Source organism: Gymnodraco acuticeps, unplaced genomic scaffold (assembly GCF_902827175.1).
Source record: "Gymnodraco acuticeps unplaced genomic scaffold, fGymAcu1.1, whole genome shotgun sequence".
In the NCBI taxonomy this organism is placed as follows: Eukaryota; Metazoa; Chordata; class Actinopteri; order Perciformes; family Bathydraconidae; genus Gymnodraco; species Gymnodraco acuticeps.
This window is the reverse complement of record NW_022990274.1, coordinates 2,704,759-2,729,633: the sequence shown is the minus strand read 5'-3', so window position 1 is coordinate 2,729,633 and position 24,875 is coordinate 2,704,759. Positions and strand designations below refer to the sequence as shown.

The following is a 24,875-nucleotide window of genomic DNA, read 5'->3' as shown; positions in this document are numbered from 1 at the left end:
TCGCTTCCGCCGACGGACAGTTACAATAATTATAATACGGTGGGCTTATGAGCGATGTTCAGCCATTCCGGTCAACAGAGAGCAAGGTGACACGTCCCGAGGGTAACGATAGCAACACATAGGTCCCCAGAAATATGATATAACCTTCTTCTGGACTAAGGAATAAGGCAATACTGTCAATACATTAAAACAGTTATTTCGTTAATGAAAGTGTTCCCTTGACCGTTCACAACCGGTTAGAGCAGTAAACCGGTCGCAATGTTTTCCGGGGGACCTAAATATGTGTCGGACCGGAACCGGATGTGGCAACGTGAGTTTAGGTTTGAACCGAACTGAACCAAAAGTCAACATAGCAAACAAGAACTCTGAGCGGTGAGTTTTGTTTCTTTTGAAATGTGCCTACTTTTGCATTATATCCTAAGGGTTGTGTTGTTGAGTCGATATAAAAACATTAATGGTGACGGAACAAGCTAAGCTAAGTTAAACGATGTTTGGAGGGTTAGCTTATGCTAGCGACTGTGTCATGTGTTGTTATCTGTTCCTGCCTTGAAAGTGTTCTTTTGACTTTTATACGTCAGGTTGTTACACGGAAGAGCTTGACGGACGAGGATGGTGTTATAGGTCGAAAGCCTGTATGAGAAACATAGCGTTGAACAATTAGCCAAGGATAGTAAACATCCGCTAATACTTGCGCCATGAATCCATCCAATCCGTTTGGAAGTCCACAAGGTGGAGCTTTCCAGGCCCCAAGTAACACAATGAAGGCTGGTTTATTCCCATCATTTGGACAGCAAAGTTCTAGCAATCAGCCCCAACCTATGGGCTTTTTCCAACCAACAGCGTTTGGACAACCTTCTGCCTTAAATCAGCCCCCGTCTCAAGGAAATGCCATCTTTGGACAGACCCCTGCCTTTGGACAGACATCAACACAGCCTCCCTCGCAGCCAACAATCAGCCAGGCTCTAGCATTCGGACAGCAAGCGTTAGGAATGAGCAGCTCAGGCTTTGGTAGTGGCACTGCACCAGCTTTTGGACAGACTGCTGCACAGAACCAGAGTTCACCTTTTGGACAGACTGCTGCACAGAACCAGAGTTCACCTTTTGGACAGACCGTGACACAAACCCAGAGTTCACCTTTTGGACAGACCGTGACACAAACCCAGAGTTCACCTTTTGGACAGACCGCCACACAGACCCAGAGTTCAGCATTTGGACAGACCGCCGCACAGAACCCTAATTCAGTCTTCGGACAGACGTCTTCTTTTGGACAGGCGTCTGCTTTTGGGCAGGCTCCAGGATTTAGCCAACAGCCCTCTTCGTTTGGAAACTCCCTGTCTGGCTCCACCACTACCATAGGACAACCTCAGCCCCCGGGTTTTGGACAGTCTGTGTTTGGACAACCTTCATCCACAAGTGTCAGCACCAGTGGATTCGGCACCACTCCGAGTGTGACCCAGAGCCGAGGCTTTGGATCATCCAAATCCACGTTCAAGCCAGCCAATGAGGCACTTTTCAAACCCATCTTCAGTGCCAGCCCCGAGCCTGCTAACCCCCAAACTACTGCTATGACCAGCTCACCTTTTGGCAGCACTGTGTCCCAGACAACCTCCAGCTCCATGGGCAGCAGCACCCCCGCCTCTGTCTTCTCTACGACGACTGGAGCCCAGCCTGGGCCGCCGGGCTTTAGCTTCTCACAGCCGGCTGCAGCCCCCTCCATCACTACTCAAAACAATCCCCTAACAACTGACACTAGCAACGCTCCTTCCAACCCGCTGAAGTTCACCTTCTCCCAGCCAGCCGCGCCCTCCAGCTCTAGCACTCAGGCGTCTACCACCGAGCCCACCACCCCATCCACTTTCAGCTTTTCAGCCACATCCCTCCTTCCCCAGGCCGCACCACTTTTTGGAGGGACCAATTTTGGTCAGCCCCCCGCTTATAGTGACACCAGAGCTGAGGCAGAGGAAAAGGGGAGCAATTTAGGAGAAACAAATGTGTTTGCACGACTCGGCAAAGGCACCAAACGAAAGGAAGATCTAACGGCCCCCAGCACCGGTCCCGACAAGCCTGCAACAGGAGAGGAGGAGGGGGAGGAGGAGGAGGAGGATGTCCATGGAAGAGATTCACCGAGGCAGCCTTCAAAGAGGCCCCTCATGAGGTCCCGTGGCCCACCAGTTGGCTTGTTTGGGAGGGCACTAAACTGTCTTCGTAAAGATACTACCCACCCTGTGATGCGAGAGGCCACAAAGGAGACAGAGAGCATCCAAGCTCTGGCTGAACGTGCTGCTACACCCCCCAGTGCAGTGCAAGCACCAGAAACAGCTGAGAAGTCAGGTAAGAGGGACACATCATAACTACTGCATTACCTGCATTCTGATCTGAAAACAATTACTGATTACAATTATTTTTGCAGTTGCGATATGAATCTATGAATTCTAAGAATGCTAATTCTTGAAACATTATTTACATTATTGTTGAAAAATATATTAAAAACAGTGACATCACTATGTTACACTCGCATCTCTGTTGGCTAGTGCTCTAACACATGATAAGTGCTAAGGGGCGGGACATCTCTAAGCGGTTGGACAATCACAACAGAGCCGGCCAGCTAACCAATCAGTGCAGACCGGGCTCTGGTTTCAGACAGAGGGTGAAAAGAGGTGCTGCAGCACAGGCAGTATGAGAACAATAAAGAGCTTTATGAACATCAAAGCATGGAGACATGTCACAGAGAAACAAAACACAAACATGAACTGGAAAATGAACATAATAGGGCCCTTTTTAAAAAAATGTTTTACATTTTTGATGAGGAGTTTTGAGGGGTACCAATATTACATTTGCATAGATCCATTTTGTTTCCTGCTACCGATGTTATGACAGTCACAATATTGTTTGGTTTTCATGAAGCACAGGGACACCGATAGACATCCTGCAGATTAACTAAATGAATTTGAGTGATTTCCTCTTCAGAATATACTCATCTTGTCATCTGCCTTTTACCCATCAACCCTCTCTAGACTCACCCAAAGCCCCAGACTCGGCCTCCGGCGGGGTCACCACCCCTGTGAGACGCGGCTCCCGCAGGGATAGCATGGAGAGCCTGGGGGGCATGTCCCCCACCGACTGCACCGTCCTGCAGTGCAGGAACGTTCCTCCTGCCCTCAACAAGAAGGAAGTGATGGAGAAGCACTTTGGTCGTTTCGGGAAAGTCCGAAAGGTTTACTGCCGACCCGGCAAGAATCTGGCCATCGTTCACTTTGATGATCACGTGAGTTGGCTCTATGTTACTACGAAATGTAAGTTATTAAATCAAATTAGCCAAATGCATGAACAAATATGAACTTTTTTTACTTTGAACTCAACAGATGACATCAGTTTCGGTTATTTGAAAACCTTCCTTTGGTATTCATCTACAGATTGTAAATTGAGTTTGATCAGGTTACATTTGCGTGTTGGGATTTGAGACTCCTTTCACAAAAAGATATGCTGGTTGGAAACTCTGATATTTGGGTTTTTCTAAGTAAATATAATCCATTTACCAACTATCGATACTACAGTAGCCTTCAAATGTGGACATGTAGTTTAAAAAGGCTACTGTCTAGTAGCGGACTAGTTCTTCTGCTGAAATCATAGATAAAGAAACAATGATACATCATTAGCCTCCACACTTCCTCCTCAATAGAGCATCAAGATCTGCTTGTAAACAAATACAGAGTTTCAGAACAGTATATCTGAACCCATTTTGATGACATTTGTGTGGAATAAACGTGAGTACTTGAACATGGTACTGGTTATTTTTGAGTGTCTAATCTGCTCTTTGTTTGTAAGCATTGACCTTCTGACCAACCTCCACTTCCTGGGTGACTGCAGTCTCTAATTCATGCCTCCGATCTTATTTTTCATTACTAGATCACGTTAAACACATTTATTTATTATTGTTTGAATCATTCAAATCACAAAAATGTTTGGCTTACCGTCACTGTTCACTGTCTTTCAGGCAGCAGCAGCAAAGGCAAAGAAGAAAGGCAAACTCCTGCACAGACACGAACTCCTCCTCTTGTGGCAGAGAAAGAAGCAGAGTACGTTCACTATTCTCCAGTTGGCATATCATTCATATGGATATACTTGCTAGCACGTAGCATGCCCAGTTCCGCTGTGTAGATATGACAGTCTATCGGTACGGACCTACAAGCAAAAGGGAATTTAAGAACTTATGTAAAGACTTTTGAGCAGGTATCTTCTTCTTTTCTTTTACACGTGTCCTGCATATCCTTAAAAGGCATTGAATTCACTTGTCTTAAAATAAGACCTTTAATTGTTTTTCAAATGTCTGTTTCAAAGCTCTTATACAATGCAGGATTTCTCATGTTGTTTTCTGTGCCTCAGGTCCAGGGGACAAAGGGAGCAGAGCTTCAGCAGAGAGAGGGGAGGCAGAGGGGGGGAGTCAGGAGGACATGGAGTCCAAAGATGTTTCCTCATCCCTCAGGAAGGGTGCTCACAGAGGTCCTGCACTCAGCAGCCTCATGTCCTTCAGCCGCAGGTACACTCAGGGTTCTTACGATCATTAAAAACCTGGAAAAGTCATGGAAATTCAAAATGCTAATTCCAGGCCCTGAGAACATTTTAGAAAACAATATTTTTCCCAAAGTTTTGGAAAAGTCATGGAAATGTGACTAAACTTGCATCAAATATAATTTATATTTGATCTAATCGCCGAAATAGTAATACTATAATGATAATACATACTGTATCGTATAGTAATGAAACGTAAAATGGCTTTTAACTGACGAGGTGTTTTGCTGGTGAGATTTCAGTTGCTTTAGCGTGTAGAAGCTAAGCCTATTTGATTTGTTTTAGATAGGCACAACATGTTTCATATGCAGACCTTATCTTCCTGTTCCATGTTCAAATAAACCATTTTCAGTGGTACGCTGAGAAAGAGTAATTTTTTTGGTCATGGAAAATTAGGTAAAGGTCATGGAGGAGTCCTGGAAAAGTCATTGAAAATCATTGGTGAAAAAGTGTATGAACCCTGTACACTGATACACTCACACCGGCTTCACAGTGTTAGTCTTACCAGGACTGTTCAGAACAAACATTCATAATGTTGGCATTTACATTCTATACCAACATTTGAGTATTTTCAATGCATTTGTATTCATTGGGCTAGCGCAAAAATACTTTTAAGATAAAGTTAACACTAAACTAATATTGTTAGTGTCATAATATCTTAGAGTTTTTAAGTCCAAACATCAAAACATGTTGAAGAAAGAGATTTCACAATGTGTTTTTATCTGATAGAATATTTTGTTTCTAATTTATATTTGTTGGCCCTTTATTATAAGGTGATGACGATATCAAATATGACACCAGATATCCAAATCTTTATTTTTTTGAAAACCTCGATAAAAGCTACAATAAACAAAACAACAACATCCAGTAGAGCCCTAGTCATCATTGTACTGTTTAGTTTGAAGTTGAGTTAATGCTAACAAGTGTGGAGCATTGGACACAAGCGAGTATAGTTAGAAAGAATGTTTCTGTGATGCTGTGACTGACTGCCCGGTGTCTCTTCCTCTGTCAGTTCTCCTGTGAAGAAGTCGTCATTAGCCAAAGCTCTGCAGTTTGACACTGAGCCGCAGAAAGAGAGCAGCTCAGAGGCCCCGGGGTCTGAGCGCCCCGTCCCCTCCTCCCTCCTCCACCTCATGGGACAGCTGGCTCCCACCGCTGAGGACAAGTTCCGCCTGCTGGAGCAGCGAGACAAGATCCTGCGCCAAGGTGAAGCCGCCACTCGGCAATCTATCGCAGTCTTTAACGTGACTTCAAAAACCGAAGAGGCATTCTAACTGTATGCTCAATGTGTCCTCGCAGGTCGGCCCCGGAGGACGGACCTGGTCCTCTCCAAGGTGTTTGTGGGGACGTGTCCCGACATGTGTCCGGAGAAGGAGAGGTACATGAGGGAAACACGGAAACAGCTGAGCGTCTTCGAGGTCTTCCCAGAAACTGAGATGGTAAAGCTACATATATCAGTTCTTCTAGACAATTTCAAAATGAATCTGTAGCTTTGCAACACATGCTACAGTATACCCCCCCCCCCCTTCAATCTAGGAATGGGTTAAAGCAGGACTTAAATAAAGCAATAATAAGAAAATATAATATACATACAAATATTGAAATAGTTAAAAAATTCAAACAACAATATTTCAATATGTTCTTAAGTTTGGGGGCCCCGAATGGACCCTTTTTTCTGTTTCTATTCATTTAAAAGTAAAAATCTAATTTGATTTTTAAAAAAAAAGAAGAAGATTTTTACTTAAAACTAAATTGTTTACGGATTTAGGGAACACAATAAGGAAAACAATGTTTGTTACCAGTACATGAAGAGAGAAAGTCTTATTGTGCACAAATAAATGTATGGAACAAGATCAAAGGGATTACATTAGTAATGTATATCAAATGGTGTTTCTACAAGCGGGATCACTTTAGAGAAATAATGAATCTGCCACCAGGTGGATCACTCAGCAGCCATCAAGGAGTACAGCCGGTCGTCAGCGGACCAGGAGGAGCCCCTCCCCCACGAGCTGCGGCCCCTACCTGTGCTCAGCATGACTATGGACTACCTGGTGTCTCTGATCATGGACCAGGGCCACGACAACTACCGGGACTGGTACGACTTCCTCTGGAACAGGACGCGCGGCATCAGGAAGGTAAGAGGGTTCCGTCTCACAAACATGACGGTTGTCTTCAAGTAATTCAATTTCATGCGTTTGTATTGTATAGCAGATATAGGCTTTCGGAAAAAGCCCAGAGGGACTAAACACGAGAGAGACACTGTGACGCAGGAGAATAATTGCGTTGCATTGTGTGTGAACATTTATTATTGTATGTTTACGGAATGAAGAAGCAAAACAAAAAGACTAAATAAGGGCTGCATTTTAACAACAGGAACCTGTCCAAACACTTGTTCACAAACGTTTTGCAATACTCCTGCAGTATAATCTTAAATTCTATGTTTGAATAGCTCAAGATGCATTTCTGAATATCTGATTGGTGCACACACGTAACAGATACTGAGCAGTCATAGCAGCAAACACATTGTTAAACACACTTTCTGGCTCCAGTGGTATCTTTGCAGAGAGTAGAACATGTTTTGGAGCCTGATGTGATTCCTCCCCCCCCCACAGGACATCATCCAGCAGCACCTGTGCTGCCCTCACACGGTGTCTCTGATTGAGAAGTGCACACGCTTCCACGTGCACTGTGCCCACCACCTCTGTGAGGAGCACATGTCTACTTTTGATGCCAAAATCAACAACGAGAACATGACAAAGTGCCTGCAGAGTCTCAAAGAGATGTACCAGGACCTGAACACACGCAACATCTACTGCCCCCTGGAGGCCGAGTTCCGTCTGTACAGCGTGTTGGTGAAGCTCAACGACGGGGACATCCTACGGTCAGTCCAGCAAAACACTGACACACAAACCGTCACTGATGGTGGTGAAATGTCACTTGATTTATTTGCAAAGCCCCTGTTTGTGTTTCTGCCTTTCTCCAGAAATCAGTACATTGAAATTACACCTTTAGATGTTGCTTCCAATCTTCCAAGAAGTGAGCTGGGAATAGAAGCACACTTTCCGTAGTGGCCAAACAGTTGTACTTCAACTTCCGTGTCAGTCCGTGATGTCAATGAGCCTAAAAAAGCAATTTCCCATTGACTTATTTTGGGAAAGAGACATTTTTAAATCAGTGTACATTTCTTTTAAGGTTTTTTACAAACAATGTTATAGTCCTTAAAGTGTGTTTAAAGCCAGATCCAACGTTATTTTTCCTCCATTCTTTTAAAAACAAATCACAGAGCTGCGGTAGGGGTAACATTAAAGCTTTAAATCTAGGACAGAAAAGAATATTTTCAGATATTTAAGAGGGAAAAAACAAAAATGGTGGGTTTCCTTGATTTATTCTTTGGATTTGGCAATAAGGAAATACTCGTGATTTAGGATTAGAATGATCACAAGTGGGAATCAATTAGTCAATTAATAGAAAGTGTATTGTCAAATACTTTGGTAATCAATGAATCATTTGAGTCAGGAGTTCTTTAAAGGGAATGCAAAAGCTTTCCTGGTTTGAGCTTCTCAAATGGGAAGCTGCTCTTCTTTGTTTCATATCATTGTAGAATGAAAGGAACGGGGCCCCGCCTCAATGCTGTATCCAGTCCTCTTAATATATCCATGGTTACTTGACTTTGTTTATATCTGATGCTTTTTCTCTAACCCTTTCTCACACTTCCTGTCCACACAGTGAAGTCCAGCAGTTCCGTGACGAGGTGCGTAACTCCCCCGAGGTGAAGTTTGCCGTGCAGGTTTTCACTGCAGTCAACAGCAACAACTTTGTGCGCTTCTTCAAGCTGGTGAAGGGAGCCTCGTACCTGGCCAGCTGCCTCCTGCACAGATACTTCAATCAGGTCAGGAACTCCTCCTGCTGTAATGACTTCAACTGAGAGAACGTTGAAATAAATGCAGACAATCCAGGGAATAGTCTTTGTCCTGTTTTCACGAATGAAACAATAACAAGGGATACACAAATATATAGGAATGAATGGAGTTAGAGAAAGTACCTCGAACAGTCCTTAAAGCCCCTGTCACACTGTCCCGAAATTGACACCCGATGGACACACGAATATGGAATTGTGAATTTCGCACGAAGATGGCCCCGAACCACACACGAAGGCAACATTTACATTACATTTAAGACATACAACTGCAATGAAAGTAACACAAACAATTATGTTACAGTACTATGATACTGTACTGATATCTTCAGACTTTGTTCTTTACTTTCTCCGTCTTTATATGTAGAAGATATTACGTTTTCTCCGTCATGTTGTTTCCATAGCAACAACAACTTCCTGTCAACTCGCCTTCAAAATAATATATTATATCCTTTTTAGTTTCACAGAACACAAATTGGCTTTGTGTACATGATTTTGTTGTGCAATAAAACAACCCGATGGACACACGATAAAGGAGATGTTCAAATTCGGCTGTGATCGTAGCAACATCGGGCCATTCGTGAGGGCATCTTAAGCCTTCTTATGACCGCCGGTGGAGTTTCTCAGGCTCTGGCAGCAACTTCGTGAGCGGTGGCAAAATCTTTGGCATGCCAAAAAATTGCCGAAGGACCTTGAGAAGGTTCATTTTCGTGTTGAATTCGTGTGTTAATTTTGCCCATCGTAAGGCCATCGTGAGGGCATCTTGTTATCATCGGTGCCATCGGGCATTCGCCCCGATCAGAGTGAGGGTGAATGCACCGATGATAACACGAAGATGACACGATTTGACAAGATGCCCTCACGAGTGCCTTACGAAGTTGCCGCTCACGAAGTTGCTGCCGGAGCCTGAGAAACTCCACCGGCGATCATACGATGGCTTAGATGCCCTCACGAATGGCCCGATGTTGCTACGATCACAGCCGAATTTGAACATTTCCTTTATCGTGTGTCCATCGGGTGTCAATTTCGGGACAGTGTGACTTCCACTACCAAACTGACATGCCTATCATTTAAACATATTCATTATTATCCAAGTCTTTATATATGCAAACACCTTTCATTTGACAGGACATCCTTAAGTAACATTTTGCTATTCTTATTATCCTTGTGTGAACTCTTACCTTTCCTATTCTGTGCTTCAGCCTACTGTTGCCGCTATGACATAATATAATGAAAATGTATCTTATTACAGAAAGGTTAAATAGGGGTTTGTTAAACATAGGACTGCATTAATACACATGATATGTTATGCTTGTTCTAACCACACACAGCCTTTGTAATGGTAAAGTAGATGCTAATAATATCTGTCCAGATAGAAGTGGGAGTTGTTCATTAGTAATATCTGTACAAACGTGTGTGTGGTTGTGTGCGTACAGGTCCGAGCTATGGCCTTGAAGATCATGAACACGGCACACACTGTGGGTCCACGATCCACCGCGTTTCCAGTGGAGGATTTAGTTCGGATGTTGATGTTCCGCACCACTGACGAGGGAACGGACTTCATCCAGCAGTACGGCCTCAACGTCAACGAGGGGTGAGTTTCTACTGAGGCTCTGAGTTTGAGTTACTTCATGCTATTTCAAGTCTTTGACTGGACAACGCCTGAGATTCAAGACACCATTCTTCATATCTTCATTGGATGTGGTTCACAGTATGGTAGAGCTGAGTCGGATAGCCTTTCAGGAGCCAGAGCTGCCTCTGTCCCAGAAGAAGTCGGCGGGCATCCTCGCAAAGAGAAGTGTGCTGATCGGAGAGGTGGTGAACGGAGGCTCCCTCCCTAACCCCCCCCAGCACACCCCCGCCTGCAGCTTCGACCCCCAGAACAAGTACAGAGGAGAGGGCCCTCTGGCTGAGCCCACACAGAGCCTGTTCAAAGGTATGCCCTCCTTTCTACTGATCGAAACACTCACAAATAGTTTGTATTCCTTCATTTGCAGGACTTGCTTTTGCTTAGGACAAGAACAAAGGCAGTGTTTCATTTTCAACTAACCTTAATGTCAATGTCGTTGCAGAGTTGGACATTTATTTTTGTTATTTCCAGGTCTTGAAGTTACTTATCTGTTTCATTATATGATTGTTTGTAGATCTACTTGAACATATTTTGAAAATAATGAAACACTTAAAAATGACTGAGTTAAAGTGTAAATTGCTCAACAGCATTTATATGTATATGCAATGTTATACTAGATCCCATATAACAGTCTGTATTGGTGATGATTGTAAAGTCTGCTTCATTACAGCTTCAACAAGCAGACAGTCAGTGTGTTTCAGACCAGCTGATATGTTTCTGTATTGTCTCAGCTATTGCAGCCAAGGTGGAGGCGAAGGCCCCCCCCAGCGTAGAGTTTGTAGCGCAGGTGGTTCCGGATGTTGCCGCCATGTTTGGGCTCCCTCCAGCTGGTCCTCCTGAGGTGGTGCCACTGTATCACAGCCCAGCCCCCGCTGCAGACGCCCAGATGTTCCAGCCCATAGCCCAGCCCCCACCTGTCAAACCCCCGTCACCTCCACCCAAACCTCAGCCCGTCTACAGCAACGAGGTGAGCAAGATCTCTACGCTCTTCATCTCAGAACACCTCAGAGCTCCCTCTAGAGGACGGCTTCATTCCTTAGTGGATTGCCTGCAATGTATTTGGAATTCACTTCTCCAGCCCATGAGCAATACACAGCAATACAGTTACAGTATGACACCATATAAGGTCTATTAAAGCTTTAAAAATGGATTTTAAAACAAATCACAGAGCTGCGGTAGGGGTTACATTAAAGCTTTAAATCTAGGAGAGAAAAAATGAATATTTTCAGATATTTAAAAGGAAAAAAACGAAAATAGTGGGTTTCCTTTAATCAAGAATGGTTCCTTGATTTATTCTTTGGATTTGGCAATAAGGAAATACTCGTGATTTAGGATTAGAATGATCACAAGTGGGAATCAATTAGTCAATTCATAGAAAGTGTATTGTCAAATACTTTGGTAATCATTTGAGTCAGGAGTTCTTTAAAGGCAATGCAAAAGCTTTCCTGGTTTGAGCTTCTCAAATGGGAAGCTGCTCTTCTTTGTTTCATATCATTGTAGAATGAATATGTTAGTGTGTTGATCAGGCACCAATAAACAAAAAATAACCAACTCAAAAAAAAAACTAGTCTCAATATTGCAGTCTTTTGCAATAAAAGAGACGATATATTGTGCAGCCGTAATCTGATTTTAGAAAATGAATATTTTATAAAAGTACTTGTTGGATGATTGAAGTGAGAGTTCTAATTAGGGAACAAAGAATCTGAAGATGGCATCCTGGAAGAAGATAAAGATGAATTGAGACAAAAACATGACTTGTATTATTAAAATATAGACCAACAATAAACCAGAATATCAAAGGCCTCAGCCTCTATTCACTGTAAGTCCTTAGAGCAACAGTGACCTGGCTGCCCTAGTGTTAGTGTGTCCCTGACAGTAACCCCTGCTGTGTCCCGTCCTGCAGGAGATCGTGGCTGAACTGGACAGCGTGGTGGAGGAGGTGGTTGGAGCAGCAGTGATGGAGGTGGCAGAGGCCGGAGCCAGCTACGCCACTACAGCTCTAGTGTAGTGATTTTATACATCCAGCTTTTCTTTACCAGCTTATCTTGTGCTACATTTAAATATACTGCTGCTATTCACTTCACTTCTTCACTTTAATCATTGATTTACTTTAGTGTTTAAAGGCAGTGTAGGTCTGAAGAATGTTCTAAGTTGTTTAACTGTCCTTTTGCCTGGGCCCTGCAGGGAGAGCGGTGTGCAGGTGGAGTCTCTGCTGGGCGAGGTGTTGGGACAGATGCTGCAGGACGTCTCCTCCACAGAGATCAGGCTGGAGCAGCAGCGTGTCACCGAGGAGAAACGGAAGCTGGACGAAGCCAGGTCTGTCTGCTGAGGCTTCACTGCAGCCTGACCTGCTGCTTATATCATATTTAATCAAATGTATTTTCTTATCAAAGGTGCAAAGAAAAGCAGATTTCATAATCACTGTATCCTGCCAAATGCATGCCTTTGTCATACACACAATCAAAGTTCATTTGAAACGCTGGTAACACACGGTGACAGTATTTATCAATTGCGATAACTATAAAGTAGGGCTGCTCAATTAATCGTATTTTAATCGCAACGATTATGAAAACAACATAATCGAAATAAAACGATTCTTTTATTTATTTAAAAACATAAATAATTTAATTGGTTTTTCAGTTGAGTTATCCTTAAAGTTCAGGGTAATCAACTGTTAAAAACATACTGTTCCATTTTTTTTTCAATAAATGGATGTTTTCAAAGTAAATCAATTATTGACCCAAATAATCGAGATTATGATTTTTGCCATAATCGAGCAGCCCTACCATAAAGTCAATCTGTAAATGTCATTTTATATTCAGTTACAATTTAGGTGTGAAGATAAAGCTGTGAGAGAATTGTTTAGTTTGTTTTGAATGTTACTCTTCTAAAGCTGCAACAGCTCACCCCATTTCCTTTGTGTGTGTGTCAGGAGGAAGCAGGAGCACGAGGCCTTCCTGGTCGACTTCAGCTTCTCTCTCTGCTCAGAGCTCATCTATGAAGTTCTAGATGAGACCATCAAGGAGACGGCCACCTCTGAGATCAAGTAAGCTTTCAAACTCGTATCCTTTTTATTTATTTGGGCAGAAACACAGAACAACATATTACAAAACACATACATACCACGTGAAGAACTTACAAACGGCTCCCTTACAAAACTTTGTTTTTTTAAAACCCTCCCCAGGACCCCTGTGTCAAACACATGTCCTAATGGGGTCTGATGCAAAGTGACGTGCTTTACAGGATTACTTAAATCCATTATAAGATGCTACAGTTAAAGAGTATTGTCATGAAGTTTAATGTCTTCCAGTGGGACACTCTATTTTAAACTCTGCTATACTGCACATATGTTATTTGCCATTCTCATATTGGACTTACTTTTTTATATATTTATATTTCATGTAAACATTTATTTATATTTTTTAAATTCGTCTTAAAAATAATTTTCACTATAGTTTTATTTGTTATCCTTTAAAAAAAAAAACACATTTCTCATCCTGTGCTTATGCACCATTATTGACCAATGCAAATTCCTTGTATGTGGAAACCTACGGGACAATAATGCCCATTCCCATTTTTCTTTATCGAGATGGGTTTTCCTTATTTAAGATTGACCCTCTTTTTGTTTTGTTCTCAGAGAGGCGGTGAATGAAAAGGCTGACCGTGTGGCTAAATGCACGGAGCAGGTGTGCACCTCTCTGGTTGAGGACACTCTGGATGCAGACATTGCTCGGTTGGTTGAAGCCATCCTTGAAGATGAGCTGCAATGCATCCACAAGTACATCAAGAGGTAAGAACCAGAAATATAATGTAACGTGATCAATAAGGCCAACGTCCATCTACCAGTATTCCATTCTAGCTGGGGCTGATGTGGCTTAAATACCATATATATATTTATTTATGTATGATTGAAAATCAATTGTTCCTTTACTCATTATTTCCCTTCCCCCAGGTGGCGTGATGTGGTGGCGGTGCGTCGGCAGCTGAAGAGACAGATGAGAGGTTTCCCTGCGGCCCCGTGCTGTGTGGACCCTCGGTTCAAACTGAAGGCTCTGGCCCCCAGCGCCCCCGCCCAGCCCTCCATGGCTGACCTGGCCCGAGGTGTGGTCAACCTGGGAAACTCCGGCACGCTGGCCCTCTCCAGCACCAGGTACGGTGGCCACAAGGGTCATTTCAAAGCACGGCCTAACCATTCTGCATCAATTGACTTTTGAAATTAAATTGGGCTTTTTTTCAATAATTTAAGCATTTTTTGGCAAGGGTGTAAATCCAATAATAAGTTTAAGATTATACAGAGTCAGACCTTTAAGGACATAAATTGTTACCATTTAAACCGTATGAAATCAATACAGCCATAACAGCATAAATTCTGTTATTTATTTTTACTTTTATTCTAAAGCCCTGGCCTCAAAATTGTATATTTTACTATTTTCAAACCAGATTGAGCCATTTTCTTATGCTATCTCCTCGTTACGACTGTCCTCTGTATTTTGGGACACTGCTGTTGTGCATCAAAATCAATATTGATATCGTATACAGAAAAAACTATTAGAGGAAATATGTAAACATATGTGACCCGCTCTATCGAAATCAGTCGGAAGTCGCAACGGCTCATTTAAAAATAAACGTGGATTTGTGTGGGGTCTTGGCTTTCAGAATATTAAACTTGTTTCAGCAAATCCAGATGATAAATACAGCTTTGAAGCTTGTAACGGCATAATTACAAGCGGAGAACGGAGTAACTTAACGTCACAGCAGGCATAACAACAGCCGGTGTTTCTCCTGAGTGTTTTCCCCGGGAAACAAACACAATACACACAAACGCAAAAATAGACACACACACACACACACACTCGCGAGCTTCCCCCAGACCAGTAATCCAAACGAAAATAACTTCCGTCCGTAGTATTTTGATAATTTGCTAATAATCAATCAGATCGATGGATTCCAGAGAAGAGGAAGCTTTGAAGGCCTTTTTCTCAAACTGATGACTCGGTGACAGTCATTATATAATGTGACATATTTCGCTTAATATTTGGAGTACAAAAACAATCCTGATATCATTAGAAAGCTATGACTCTCCTCTTTCCAACAGTGTATACAACTCAAAATGTGACTTCGGGTCAATGCGACTGATTTCGATAGAGCAGGTCACAAATGGGCAATTTATGGGTTACAATTATTTATTTTTTAAAACACAAATAAAGAAAGAACATTTATGAATATTGGTATTTTAGGATCACAACAAGATGTTGTTTTAAACATTGAACTCAATGAAAGTGAAAATATTCATTTAGATTTGTATTTTGACGGAAATATTTGTCTCTTTTAAGGACAGCAGTACGGAGCCCTGGAGGGTTCATTGAGAGAAAAATAAATAAAACGTGGCCACATTTTACTTTCTCGTTCGCACGAGTTAATAAAGCGTGGCCTCGTTTTATTTAAATTGAGGGATTCCTGTCCGTGACTCACAGTATCTGCTGCCCACAGCTGTTTTATAGAAGGAAAACCTCCTTCACTTTATGAAATCTCAGCGGCACCAGTGGCCTGTACTACGAAGCAGGATTGGCTATTTACACTATTCATTCATGAAGTATGACGCTGCGCTGTCAGCACGCGTCTCCATGTTTGTGATTGGTCAAATGTTGCTAACCCCGTCCCTTTCACATGAACGCGCTCTCATCCGGACAGAGAAACCCTGTTTGATTTACTGAGTTGATAACCAGCTTCGTAGGACCGCTTATCGACATCGCGTTTGTTAGGGTCAGTTAAGCCGGGTAAATCGAACATGTCCAGGTCCAGGGTTGAACTGGCTTCGTCGTACAGGGCACTGGAGGCAGTAACGTGTAACTCAGCAGAATCTGAGAAGAGCAGCACCAGCTGCAAAGAGCTGTGCCTTTTACTGTTTACTTCACTGCGTTTCCCTTCATTAGAACCGCTGAATAGAGATCGAGGCTGCTACGTTTAACCACACACACCTCTACACACATCGAACTACCAGAGTATTCTCCCTCGCTTTATGAAGGAGATGTCCTGTCACCGGGGCGCATGATGTGTGTGTGTGTGTGTGTGTGTGTGTGTGTGTGTTTGTGCTCAGCTCCGCTCTGTGTGCGTGTTCGTGTGTATCCGACACCACCGGCATTTGTTTTCAAATTACCACGAACAGTAATTTACACAAATCTGGTTCCCCATAGTTAAGTGTATTCCCAAGTGAAAGAAATGCGTTTAATCTTAATCTCGATGTGCTATAGTCCTGCCGGAGTGCACCGGAACGAACGATACTATCATAAACAAATGCCCACACACACACACACACACACACACAAAACGAGGCCACGCTTTATTAACTTGTGCGCACGCTTTAGTAACTCCTGCGCACTAGTTACTAAAGCGTTCGCACGAGAAGGTATCTCGTTCGAACGAGAAAGTAAAACGTGGCCACGTTTTATTTATTTTTCTCTTTATGAACCCTCCAGGGCTCCGTACAGCAGAGCAGCTGTTTTGTAGATGAATAAGAATGCACACAAGGGTTGATTTAATGAAAATCTGGTGAATATGCTACTCTAGTATATCTGTTAAGGTATTCTGTTTTATATTCTGTTAAGGTTGCTGAAAATGAGAGAAGAAGCGATCCACCAGATGAGAGTCCACTTCTACTACCAGCAGCTGCTTGAGTAAGTCATGAGTGTTTATTCAGTCAGTAATCTGTATCACACAGCAGCATTCTGACCTCGCTGCCTTTTCTCTCAGTCAGTCAGTGTGGGCTCCACTCGACCTGCCGGCACTGGTGACAGAGAATATCCCCAACCCACCGGAGAGAATCTTCTGGAAGGCTGTGCTCCTCCTACCCAGCGACCATGACAATGAAACCAGCCTGGCAGACAGGTGAGCAGCTGCACAGAAAGATGATGAAAGGCGGATGTTTGAATACCTGATTTCAATCAAAACAATTCCGTGTGTGTTCTCTCCGGTGTGTTGCCTTCAGGATCCTGTCTGACTGGCTGGAGGTGAAGCTTGGTGGGGGTAAAGACTCAGAGGGGAGGGACGAGCAGCTGGACGGCGCACTACAGACCCTCTGTGTCACCAACACACTCCAGGATAGAGGAGAACACACCCACAAAGTTCACATCAGCATCAAGGTGAGATCCTGCTGACACAGACGGCTGCTCTCAAGAAAACAAAAGCCATAACTGTTACTTAAGCCAACAAATATTATAAATAAATGAAGTGTACTGACAAAGTACATTCTAAAGTCAAGTTATTTTTCTTTAATGGATTTTAACGAGTCCCTAGGCTTTTAGGGTTTTATCATTCTTGTAGTGTATTAATATAGGTTTTAGTGCATGTAAATGGTCTGCAAGGTTAAAATCCTAAATGACATCACTACATAACACTCGCGCTTCTTTTGGCTAGTGCTCCAACACATTTTACGTGAAAGGCTAAGAGGCGGGACATCTCTAAGCGGTTGACCAACCAGAACAGAGCCGGTCAGCTATCCAATCAGAGCAGACTGGGCTCTGGTTCCAGACAGAGGGTGAAAAGAGGTGCTGCAGCACAGTATGAGAAAAATAAAGAGCTTTTTGAACATTAAAGCATGGAGACATGTCACAGTAGAGACACTACATACTGATATGAACCTGAAACTGAATAGATAGGGCCCCTTTTATAGGTTGGTTTAAAAAAGATAAGCTTACAGATATATTTCACTATATATTGAGACTCTGTAAACACTCACGATGGTATTGAGAAATGTGTTTGTGCTTTACCTATATGAAATGACATGTACGACAGCAAAATTGTATCTATTTTGGGATATTTGGAGAAAATAGGGGATAAGTATCTGGTCCAAGGACACTTTGACATGTTCACTACAGGGGATAGGGAACAAACCACTGCCTCTCTGATTGGTAGAGGCTCATTCAACACTTGAGCTATAGCCGGACATATTTCTATACATATATCTCTTGTTTAGATGGATAATAACATGAAGTACCTTGCGTAGTCGCTCAAGTTTTCTGACCCGTCTTCTTGGTGTGTCTTCCAGGCGTCCCGGGGCCCTCTGTCTGAGGACGGCCTGTCCAAAGCAGAGGGGCTCAGTGAGCTTCAGGGGACAGCCGCTCTGATGGTGCTGCTCCCCGCCATGCCCCTCACGGAGCAGGAGGAGCAGGACATCCCCCTGCTCTCCGCCCTGCTGCAGCTCAAACAGCTCCAGCAGGCCAAAGGGAGCTGGCACTGCCCGCTGCCTCTGGCCGTCCTGGTGCCAGAGCCGGCCGGGGGCCCCGGGGACACACAGGAAATTGAAGAAGGTAATTGGTAATGATCACAATTTCGTAAACAGATGTTCATGGTTTTAAGTTAATCCTTAAAACTCATTCTGTAGTGTTATACTAATTTCAAACTCTTACCGTGAGACTTTAATTCATTATTTATTTTTATTTGAAACTTATTTTTCATAAAGTTGTAATTATTTTGTAAATTATATATCATTTTTGTAGAAACATTTAAAAGCCAAAAATGTCCGTAGAGATGTGATAGGGAGACAGTTATGGTCACTAGTGTAAACACAACCTGGGATATTCAATAAGCCATTAATGAAATGCAGGTGGTTCCATTTGTTTGCGATAATTTAAGTTACATTTTCTATCAGCTAGTAGTTATGTAACAGCAGCTGAAGGGGACCTATCATGCAAAATGCACTTTGTGTCTTTTATACATAAATATGTGTCCCCGGTGTGTCGGGAACTCACGCAGCGTCAGAAAATAAAACCCTCTCTCTTTTCCTCCGTACCCAAATCTCTAAAAACGGGCAACAACGGAGCTGATCCAGATTTGCGTCCGATATGACGTAATATCAGAAATGTGGACCCACGGCCCAATCAGAAACGTTGCTATCAGAAACAATGCCCGACTGTTTTGGACGTAATATGGTCGGTGTTTACATTAGCATCGCTAACACTCAGAGCTAACCTGTACTGGAGAGCATGTGTGTGAAGAAGCAGGAAGTAAAAAGGAACTCACCTTGTGGTATAACCGGCAAGAGAGAAAGCCTTTGAGCTCCATACTGTTTCAGAGAGAATCCTTGATAATCCATGACATGGCGTTTCATCACCGTAGTATTTAGTTTAGACAGTAGCTGCCGGGTCCCGCATGAGCTCAGACCCCTCCTTTTTATAATCAAGCTTTATACCCAAAATCAGCACTTTTGAAACAGGAAGTGAAATAGAGGGATATGAGGCATGGCTAGAATGGGTGATCTGTTTGGTATTTTGAGCAAAACACTTCATAGACATGTTTTTTATATATTTGTATATATCTGAGACCTATGCTATTGCCTAAAAATAGCATGATAGGTGACCTTTAAGCAAATGTGTGAACCCTGATTTTTCCCTGTCCCTCAGCCCTGATGCTGCACACGCTGGTCCAGGAAGGCCTGATCTCAGAGTTCACCTTCTTCTTCATACTAGAGACCACCAGTGAGCTGCAGGGAACCAAACAGGTATCACACTTTCATAAAAACCTGAAGACACCTGAATCTGGTGACAATGGTGACACCATAAACTTTTTGGTGCTCATTGTTCACATTTAGGATGCAATCTGTGATAACGTGGATAAAGTAGACCCTCCTTCATTGTGAGCCAGGTTTGGAATCACTGATGTAGATGTTTTATAGTTTGAAACAGATCTTCTCTAACTTCTGTGTCCTGTGTGTTTCCAGCTGAGCCAGGCTACACGCTGGCTGCTGGCCCGTGCCCCCCCGCTGCTTCCTCTCTCCTGTCAGACCCTGGTGCAGCTGGTGGAGGACGCGCTGAGTCGTGAGTTCAGCCCCAGAGTCTACGCCCACCACCAGGATCGCGCCGCTGCCCTTCTCCCCTCCCAGGAGCCAGCGCCTGTCATCCAGCTGTACAACGCTGTCCTGGCTCACCTTGCTGACAAAGTGTCGTCTCCGGACCTCAGCAGACTCTCCTGGCCCCCAGGCGAGTTCTGCCTGCAGGAATCCCAAGACTTTGTCCCTCATCTGGGCTGGAACTCTCCCAAGCACCTGGCCTGGCTCCGAGAAGCCATCCTCACTCTGCAGCTGCCCAAGTGGGAGCAGATCTCTGCCACAGGTCAGTGACTGAGATAGAGAATTGTCAAAAGAAATCGGTCTTTTCCACTGGCAACGTATTTATGTCATTAGTACGTAGTAATTAGTTATCGATATGCGTCGGCCGTAGAAAGACTACTAAAAGTGCATCTTGATACATCTCTGTGCGTTCTTATAGTTTAATGTGGGCTGTTTTAAACGTGGACAACAGTGAAAAATATATGAATTCCTTTCTACGACTGGAATTAAAATGTAAAAAGGAAAGTGAAACTAAAGGGTTGCTTGCACTCACCCTGCTGTCCACTCTTGATTTCCAAGTAGTATGATTGTATGAAACTATTGCAATAAATAATACTTTATGTAAAATATACAAAACTTGTAAGGCCTATACATCAACTACTGCGCATATCACCGATCAAAAATGATGTAAAACAAGTATGACATAAAAACGGCATCCAAATCTGTAAACACTGTGAAATGTTTACTTTATTTGATCATTTTACAGTAATTAGCATTATGTTCATAGTGCGCCTCTTTGTTTAACATATTGTTGAAAGTTCAAAACATATAAGCACTTTGTCAATCCATGGCATGAAATGGAAAATGCTTAATAAGCACCATAACTAACATGATCTGGGTTTTTCTATCACAATGGGTAGTTTCCGTCAACAGCCGAACAATGCATCATTTTAAATGGAATTGTGGGACAGCATAATCTTCTTTCCTTCTGATGGCCCAGTGTATCCTATAGTAAAGGAAATAATGAAGGAAGCATTGTAGCTCATTTCCTTATCAACCAGAATTCCAACAGCTCTTATTGTGGCCATCACTTAAATTAAAACCTTTATTGATCCCTGTTAGAAAAGCAGCAACAGGAATACAATTACAACACAGGATAGGACAGAACATGGGACAATTAGGTACTTTCCCTCATTTAAGAACCCTTCTCGACAAAAAGGCCTATTTGACTGTAACCTAATAATCATTGTATTATTCTCCCTCCCCACTGCTGTATTATCCCTCTCTCTCTCTCTAGACTCGTGGCCTGAGCTCTGCGCCTCCATCTTCCACTTCTCCGCTCAGATCCCAGTCTCCCACCGCAGCCAGCCCCTCCTGATGTCCCGGCTGGAAAACCTCCTGGAAAGGGTCAGGGTCAAGGGTCACCGTACCCAAACCTCCAGATCCAACCGTGGCGACGAGGACGTGGGTCCGACCTTCAGTCAGATCCCTTGGGACGACATTCTGGTGATCTGCATCGACCACAAACTGAAAGACTGGCAGATCCCCGAACCCCCCGTCTGTGAAGGTGAGGACATTCTGAAGGGAGGCTATCAGGGAACTTCTCTTGATTTCTGACGTGTATTACAATACTTCATTATTTGTTTTGTTGTTTTAGATGCTGTTACAGACGATGGGGAGATCCTGGTTTACCTCCCCATTGAGACCCTGAAGGGGTTCAGGCCCCCTGGGGAATGGACTGAGGTCATCAGACAAACACACAGAGAGAAGCAGCAAGAGGAGGAAGGGTAAGAACATACTAAAAGAGACCAATACAAATAGTAAAAATCACATGTTTTCCATTTACCTGTAGTGATTTATATGTATCTAGATTGTTTCAGTGGTAGTTGCCCAGTGTGGGAGAAATCAACCATGTCTGTCTTCTTTTTAATTTAATAGAACAAATAATAACTTAAAAATTCAAAAGCAATGTCTTTTCCTTCAAATCATGATCCAGTTACTCGGATAATCCAAAGACCTTAGTGAGCAGTTTCATATAGGAACTATTTTCTTTCTACTACACTACTCCCTCCAACTATATCACTGCACAGAAGCAAGCGTGCATCTGCTCAGAGAGTGTTTTCTGGAGGTGCTTATGGATTTCTAGATTTCAAAGCACATATGTCTTACTTTCAACCTCTCATCCTCAACCGCCCGCCCTTTTCTTCCTGTTGGATTAGGATTTCTATTTTTGTTGTTCTTTTCTGATTGCTTGTAAAGCGTTTTTGAGCACTGGGAAAAGCGCTTTATAAATATGATGTATTATTAATATTATATAAACAGGAGTTGTCATATACATTTTGTATATAGTAATAGAATGTGCACAATTTTTACTTCAAATGTTTATATGAATATTTGTTTGCATACTTTATTTGAATTTTATTTTTTATTGGATATTTTACTTTAACCCGTTATTTTTGTATACATATCTTTATTTTTATTTAATTTGAATCTTTCTATCTTATATAAATAAGATTAATCATTTATTCATCTTTTAATTATTTCATGTTAAAACGGAGCACAACATCCAATTTTACCCACGGATAAATCAAACACCCTGATTCTGAAGTAGCAAGTCACCACGTCCCAGATTCATAATCACAATCCTCTTTGCTCTCTCCTCCTTCATCCACAGGGCGGGTGCAGCTGCGAGTGCCCCCCCCAGCAGTCTGTCCATCAGACAGAGGTTGTTCGACAGTCTGGCCCCTGAGACAACAGCAGCCCCAATGGACATCACCCATACTCCCACAGCAGGAGAGCTGCTGGCCCACAACGTCCTCCAGAGCTTAGAGAGGGAGAAGGCCGCGAGCCAAAGGTAAAGCTACGGCACTGCTGTTAGAGGTTTTCATTGCATCGAGAAGTTGTAAATGCAGAATACGCCCATATATTAAAGAAAATGTATTGAGAGGTATCTGGTTCAATGAGATAGATATGATCGTTTAGTTAGGGATTTTACCAACCAAACAAAGAGTTCTTAAAGAATCAGAAACGGGTTTATTGCCAGGTACGTTCACACATACGAGGAATTTGACTTGATGTCGTGGTGCATACATAAAATATAAAACAAAAAAATCTTCAAGGAACCTGTAATAAAATATAGTTAAATAGCAATCAAATAAAGCAATAAAATAAAGCAGTAATTTACAGCGAAATAGAATGTAATGAATTATAGAATATAAACTATGAAATATGAATATTCTTAAAAGGTCACCTATCATGCTATTTTTAGTTAATAGCATAGGTCTCAGATATATACAAATATATAAAAAACATGTCTATGAAGTGTTTAGCTCAAAATACCAAACAGATCACTCGTTCTAGCCATGCCTCATATCCCTCCATTTCACTTCCTGTTACTAAAGTGCTGATTTGGGGTATAAAGCTTTAAAAAAATAAAATGATTGATACAAAAATAAAAAGGAGGGGTCTGAGCTCATGCGGGACCCGGCAGCTACTGTCTAAACTAAATACTACGGTGACGAAACGCCATATCATGGATTATCAAGGATTGTTTCTGAAACAGTTTGGAGCTCAAAGGCTTTCTCTCTTGCCGGTTATACCACAAGGTGAGTTCCTTTTTACTTCCTGCTTCTTCACACACATGCTCTCCAGTACAGGTTAGCTCTGAGTGTTAGCGATGCTAATGTAAACACCGACCATATTACATCCAAAACAGTCGGGCATTGTTTCTGATAGCAACGTTTCTGATTGGGCCGTATTTCAGATATTACGTCATATCGGACGCAAATCTGGATCAGCTCCGTTGTTGCCCGTTTTTAGAGATTTGGGTACGGAAGAAAAGAGAGAGGGTTTTATTTTCTGACGCTGTGTGAGTTCCCCGACACACCGGGGACACATGTTTCTGTATAAAAGACATCACAAAGTGCATTTTGCATGATAGGTCCCCTTTAAAACTATTGCAATTATTATTTGCCAAAAATAATCTAGAATCTACGTTTTGATGTTTACAGGAGCATGAAGCAGCTTCAGCGCTGGCTGGATGGCGACAACTTGGACCATTTGTCCACACCGCTTTTCATTCCCTCCTCCACCCTGTTGTCCATGCCCCCAAACATAACACGTGTGGACTCAGCCAAGACCCCCGATTACCCTCTCACACAGGTACATTCCCCTTCACCTAACTCTGTGATCCTTGGACAAGTCATGTCCTTTTTCAAACAGTCATTGTGGTTATTTTTGGCTCCAGAGATTCATTTAAAATCTTTTTTAAATGTTCAGTCATGATTTTCCGTAATCATGCATGTTCCCTTGTTTTCACTTTCCAGCCTTCAGAGCCGGATGATCTGTCGGACAAAGTGGACTCACCTAAAACCACGCGTGTGTCTATGTCATGGCGAATTAAGGAACTTGAGCGACAGATTTTGGCGAGTCATGGGGAAGAACTGGCTTGGAAACTTAAGCTGAGTGGTCTGCTGAGCATTGTTGATGACTGATGAACTATTGGAAGGAAAATACTAATAATGACTCTATGGCTTTGCAAACCATTGAAAGCTGAGGACACATTACATTTTCGTCTTTTCTTTGTTTGTAAAAGTGTATTGTAGATCAACATTTTTATTTTTGGTTTTATTATGTACCATAGATGTTGCAATTTGAATGCCAATGTGTGTTTGTCTGATACATGGAACAAATAAAGTGTTTGAGTGTTTCAAATGTGTGGCTTGTTTGAACCAAATGTTGTACTGCTGAGAAATAAAACGGATTAGTAAAAGTGTTATTTTCAAATAAACTTCCCATTGAGCCCAGTTGTCATTCAGTAGTTCAAAGGTGCAGCCATTGAATAGTCTCTATCAGTGTGTGAGCACACGTGTAGTGTGTGTTATAGCAGCGCTCTGATTGGAGAACTTCGTGGCACACCCGCCCATTGCCCCGCCCAG

The 24,875-nt window shown here is 42.6% G+C and overlaps 1 protein-coding gene across 2 annotated transcripts; it reads left to right on the top strand.

Moving 5' to 3' along the window:
• The first annotated feature begins 227 nt into the window (after window positions 1-227).
• On the top strand, window positions 228-24,651 carry mcm3ap (minichromosome maintenance complex component 3 associated protein). Of its 2 annotated transcripts, XM_034221523.1 has the most exons (30): window positions 228-372; window positions 579-1,129; window positions 1,202-2,331; window positions 3,015-3,265; window positions 3,995-4,076; window positions 4,384-4,537; window positions 5,582-5,775; window positions 5,869-6,008; window positions 6,507-6,704; window positions 7,182-7,450; window positions 8,296-8,458; window positions 9,922-10,079; window positions 10,198-10,421; window positions 10,847-11,082; window positions 12,019-12,119; window positions 12,300-12,431; window positions 13,048-13,161; window positions 13,753-13,905; window positions 14,068-14,265; window positions 16,721-16,789; window positions 16,866-17,000; window positions 17,101-17,254; window positions 18,160-18,421; window positions 19,514-19,611; window positions 19,831-20,221; window positions 21,236-21,505; window positions 21,596-21,725; window positions 22,613-22,792; window positions 23,949-24,099; window positions 24,264-24,651. In XM_034221523.1, the coding sequence occupies exons 2-30, from the start codon at window positions 696-698 to the stop codon at window positions 24,429-24,431; spliced, it is 6,339 nt and encodes a 2,112-aa protein (XP_034077414.1). In that variant the 5' UTR covers window positions 228-372; window positions 579-695; the 3' UTR covers window positions 24,432-24,651. The 2 variants fall into 2 exon arrangements, with proteins under 2 accessions (XP_034077414.1, XP_034077413.1); XM_034221522.1 differs by having other exon boundaries at window positions 579-2,331.
• The last annotated feature ends 224 nt before the right edge of the window (window positions 24,652-24,875 follow it).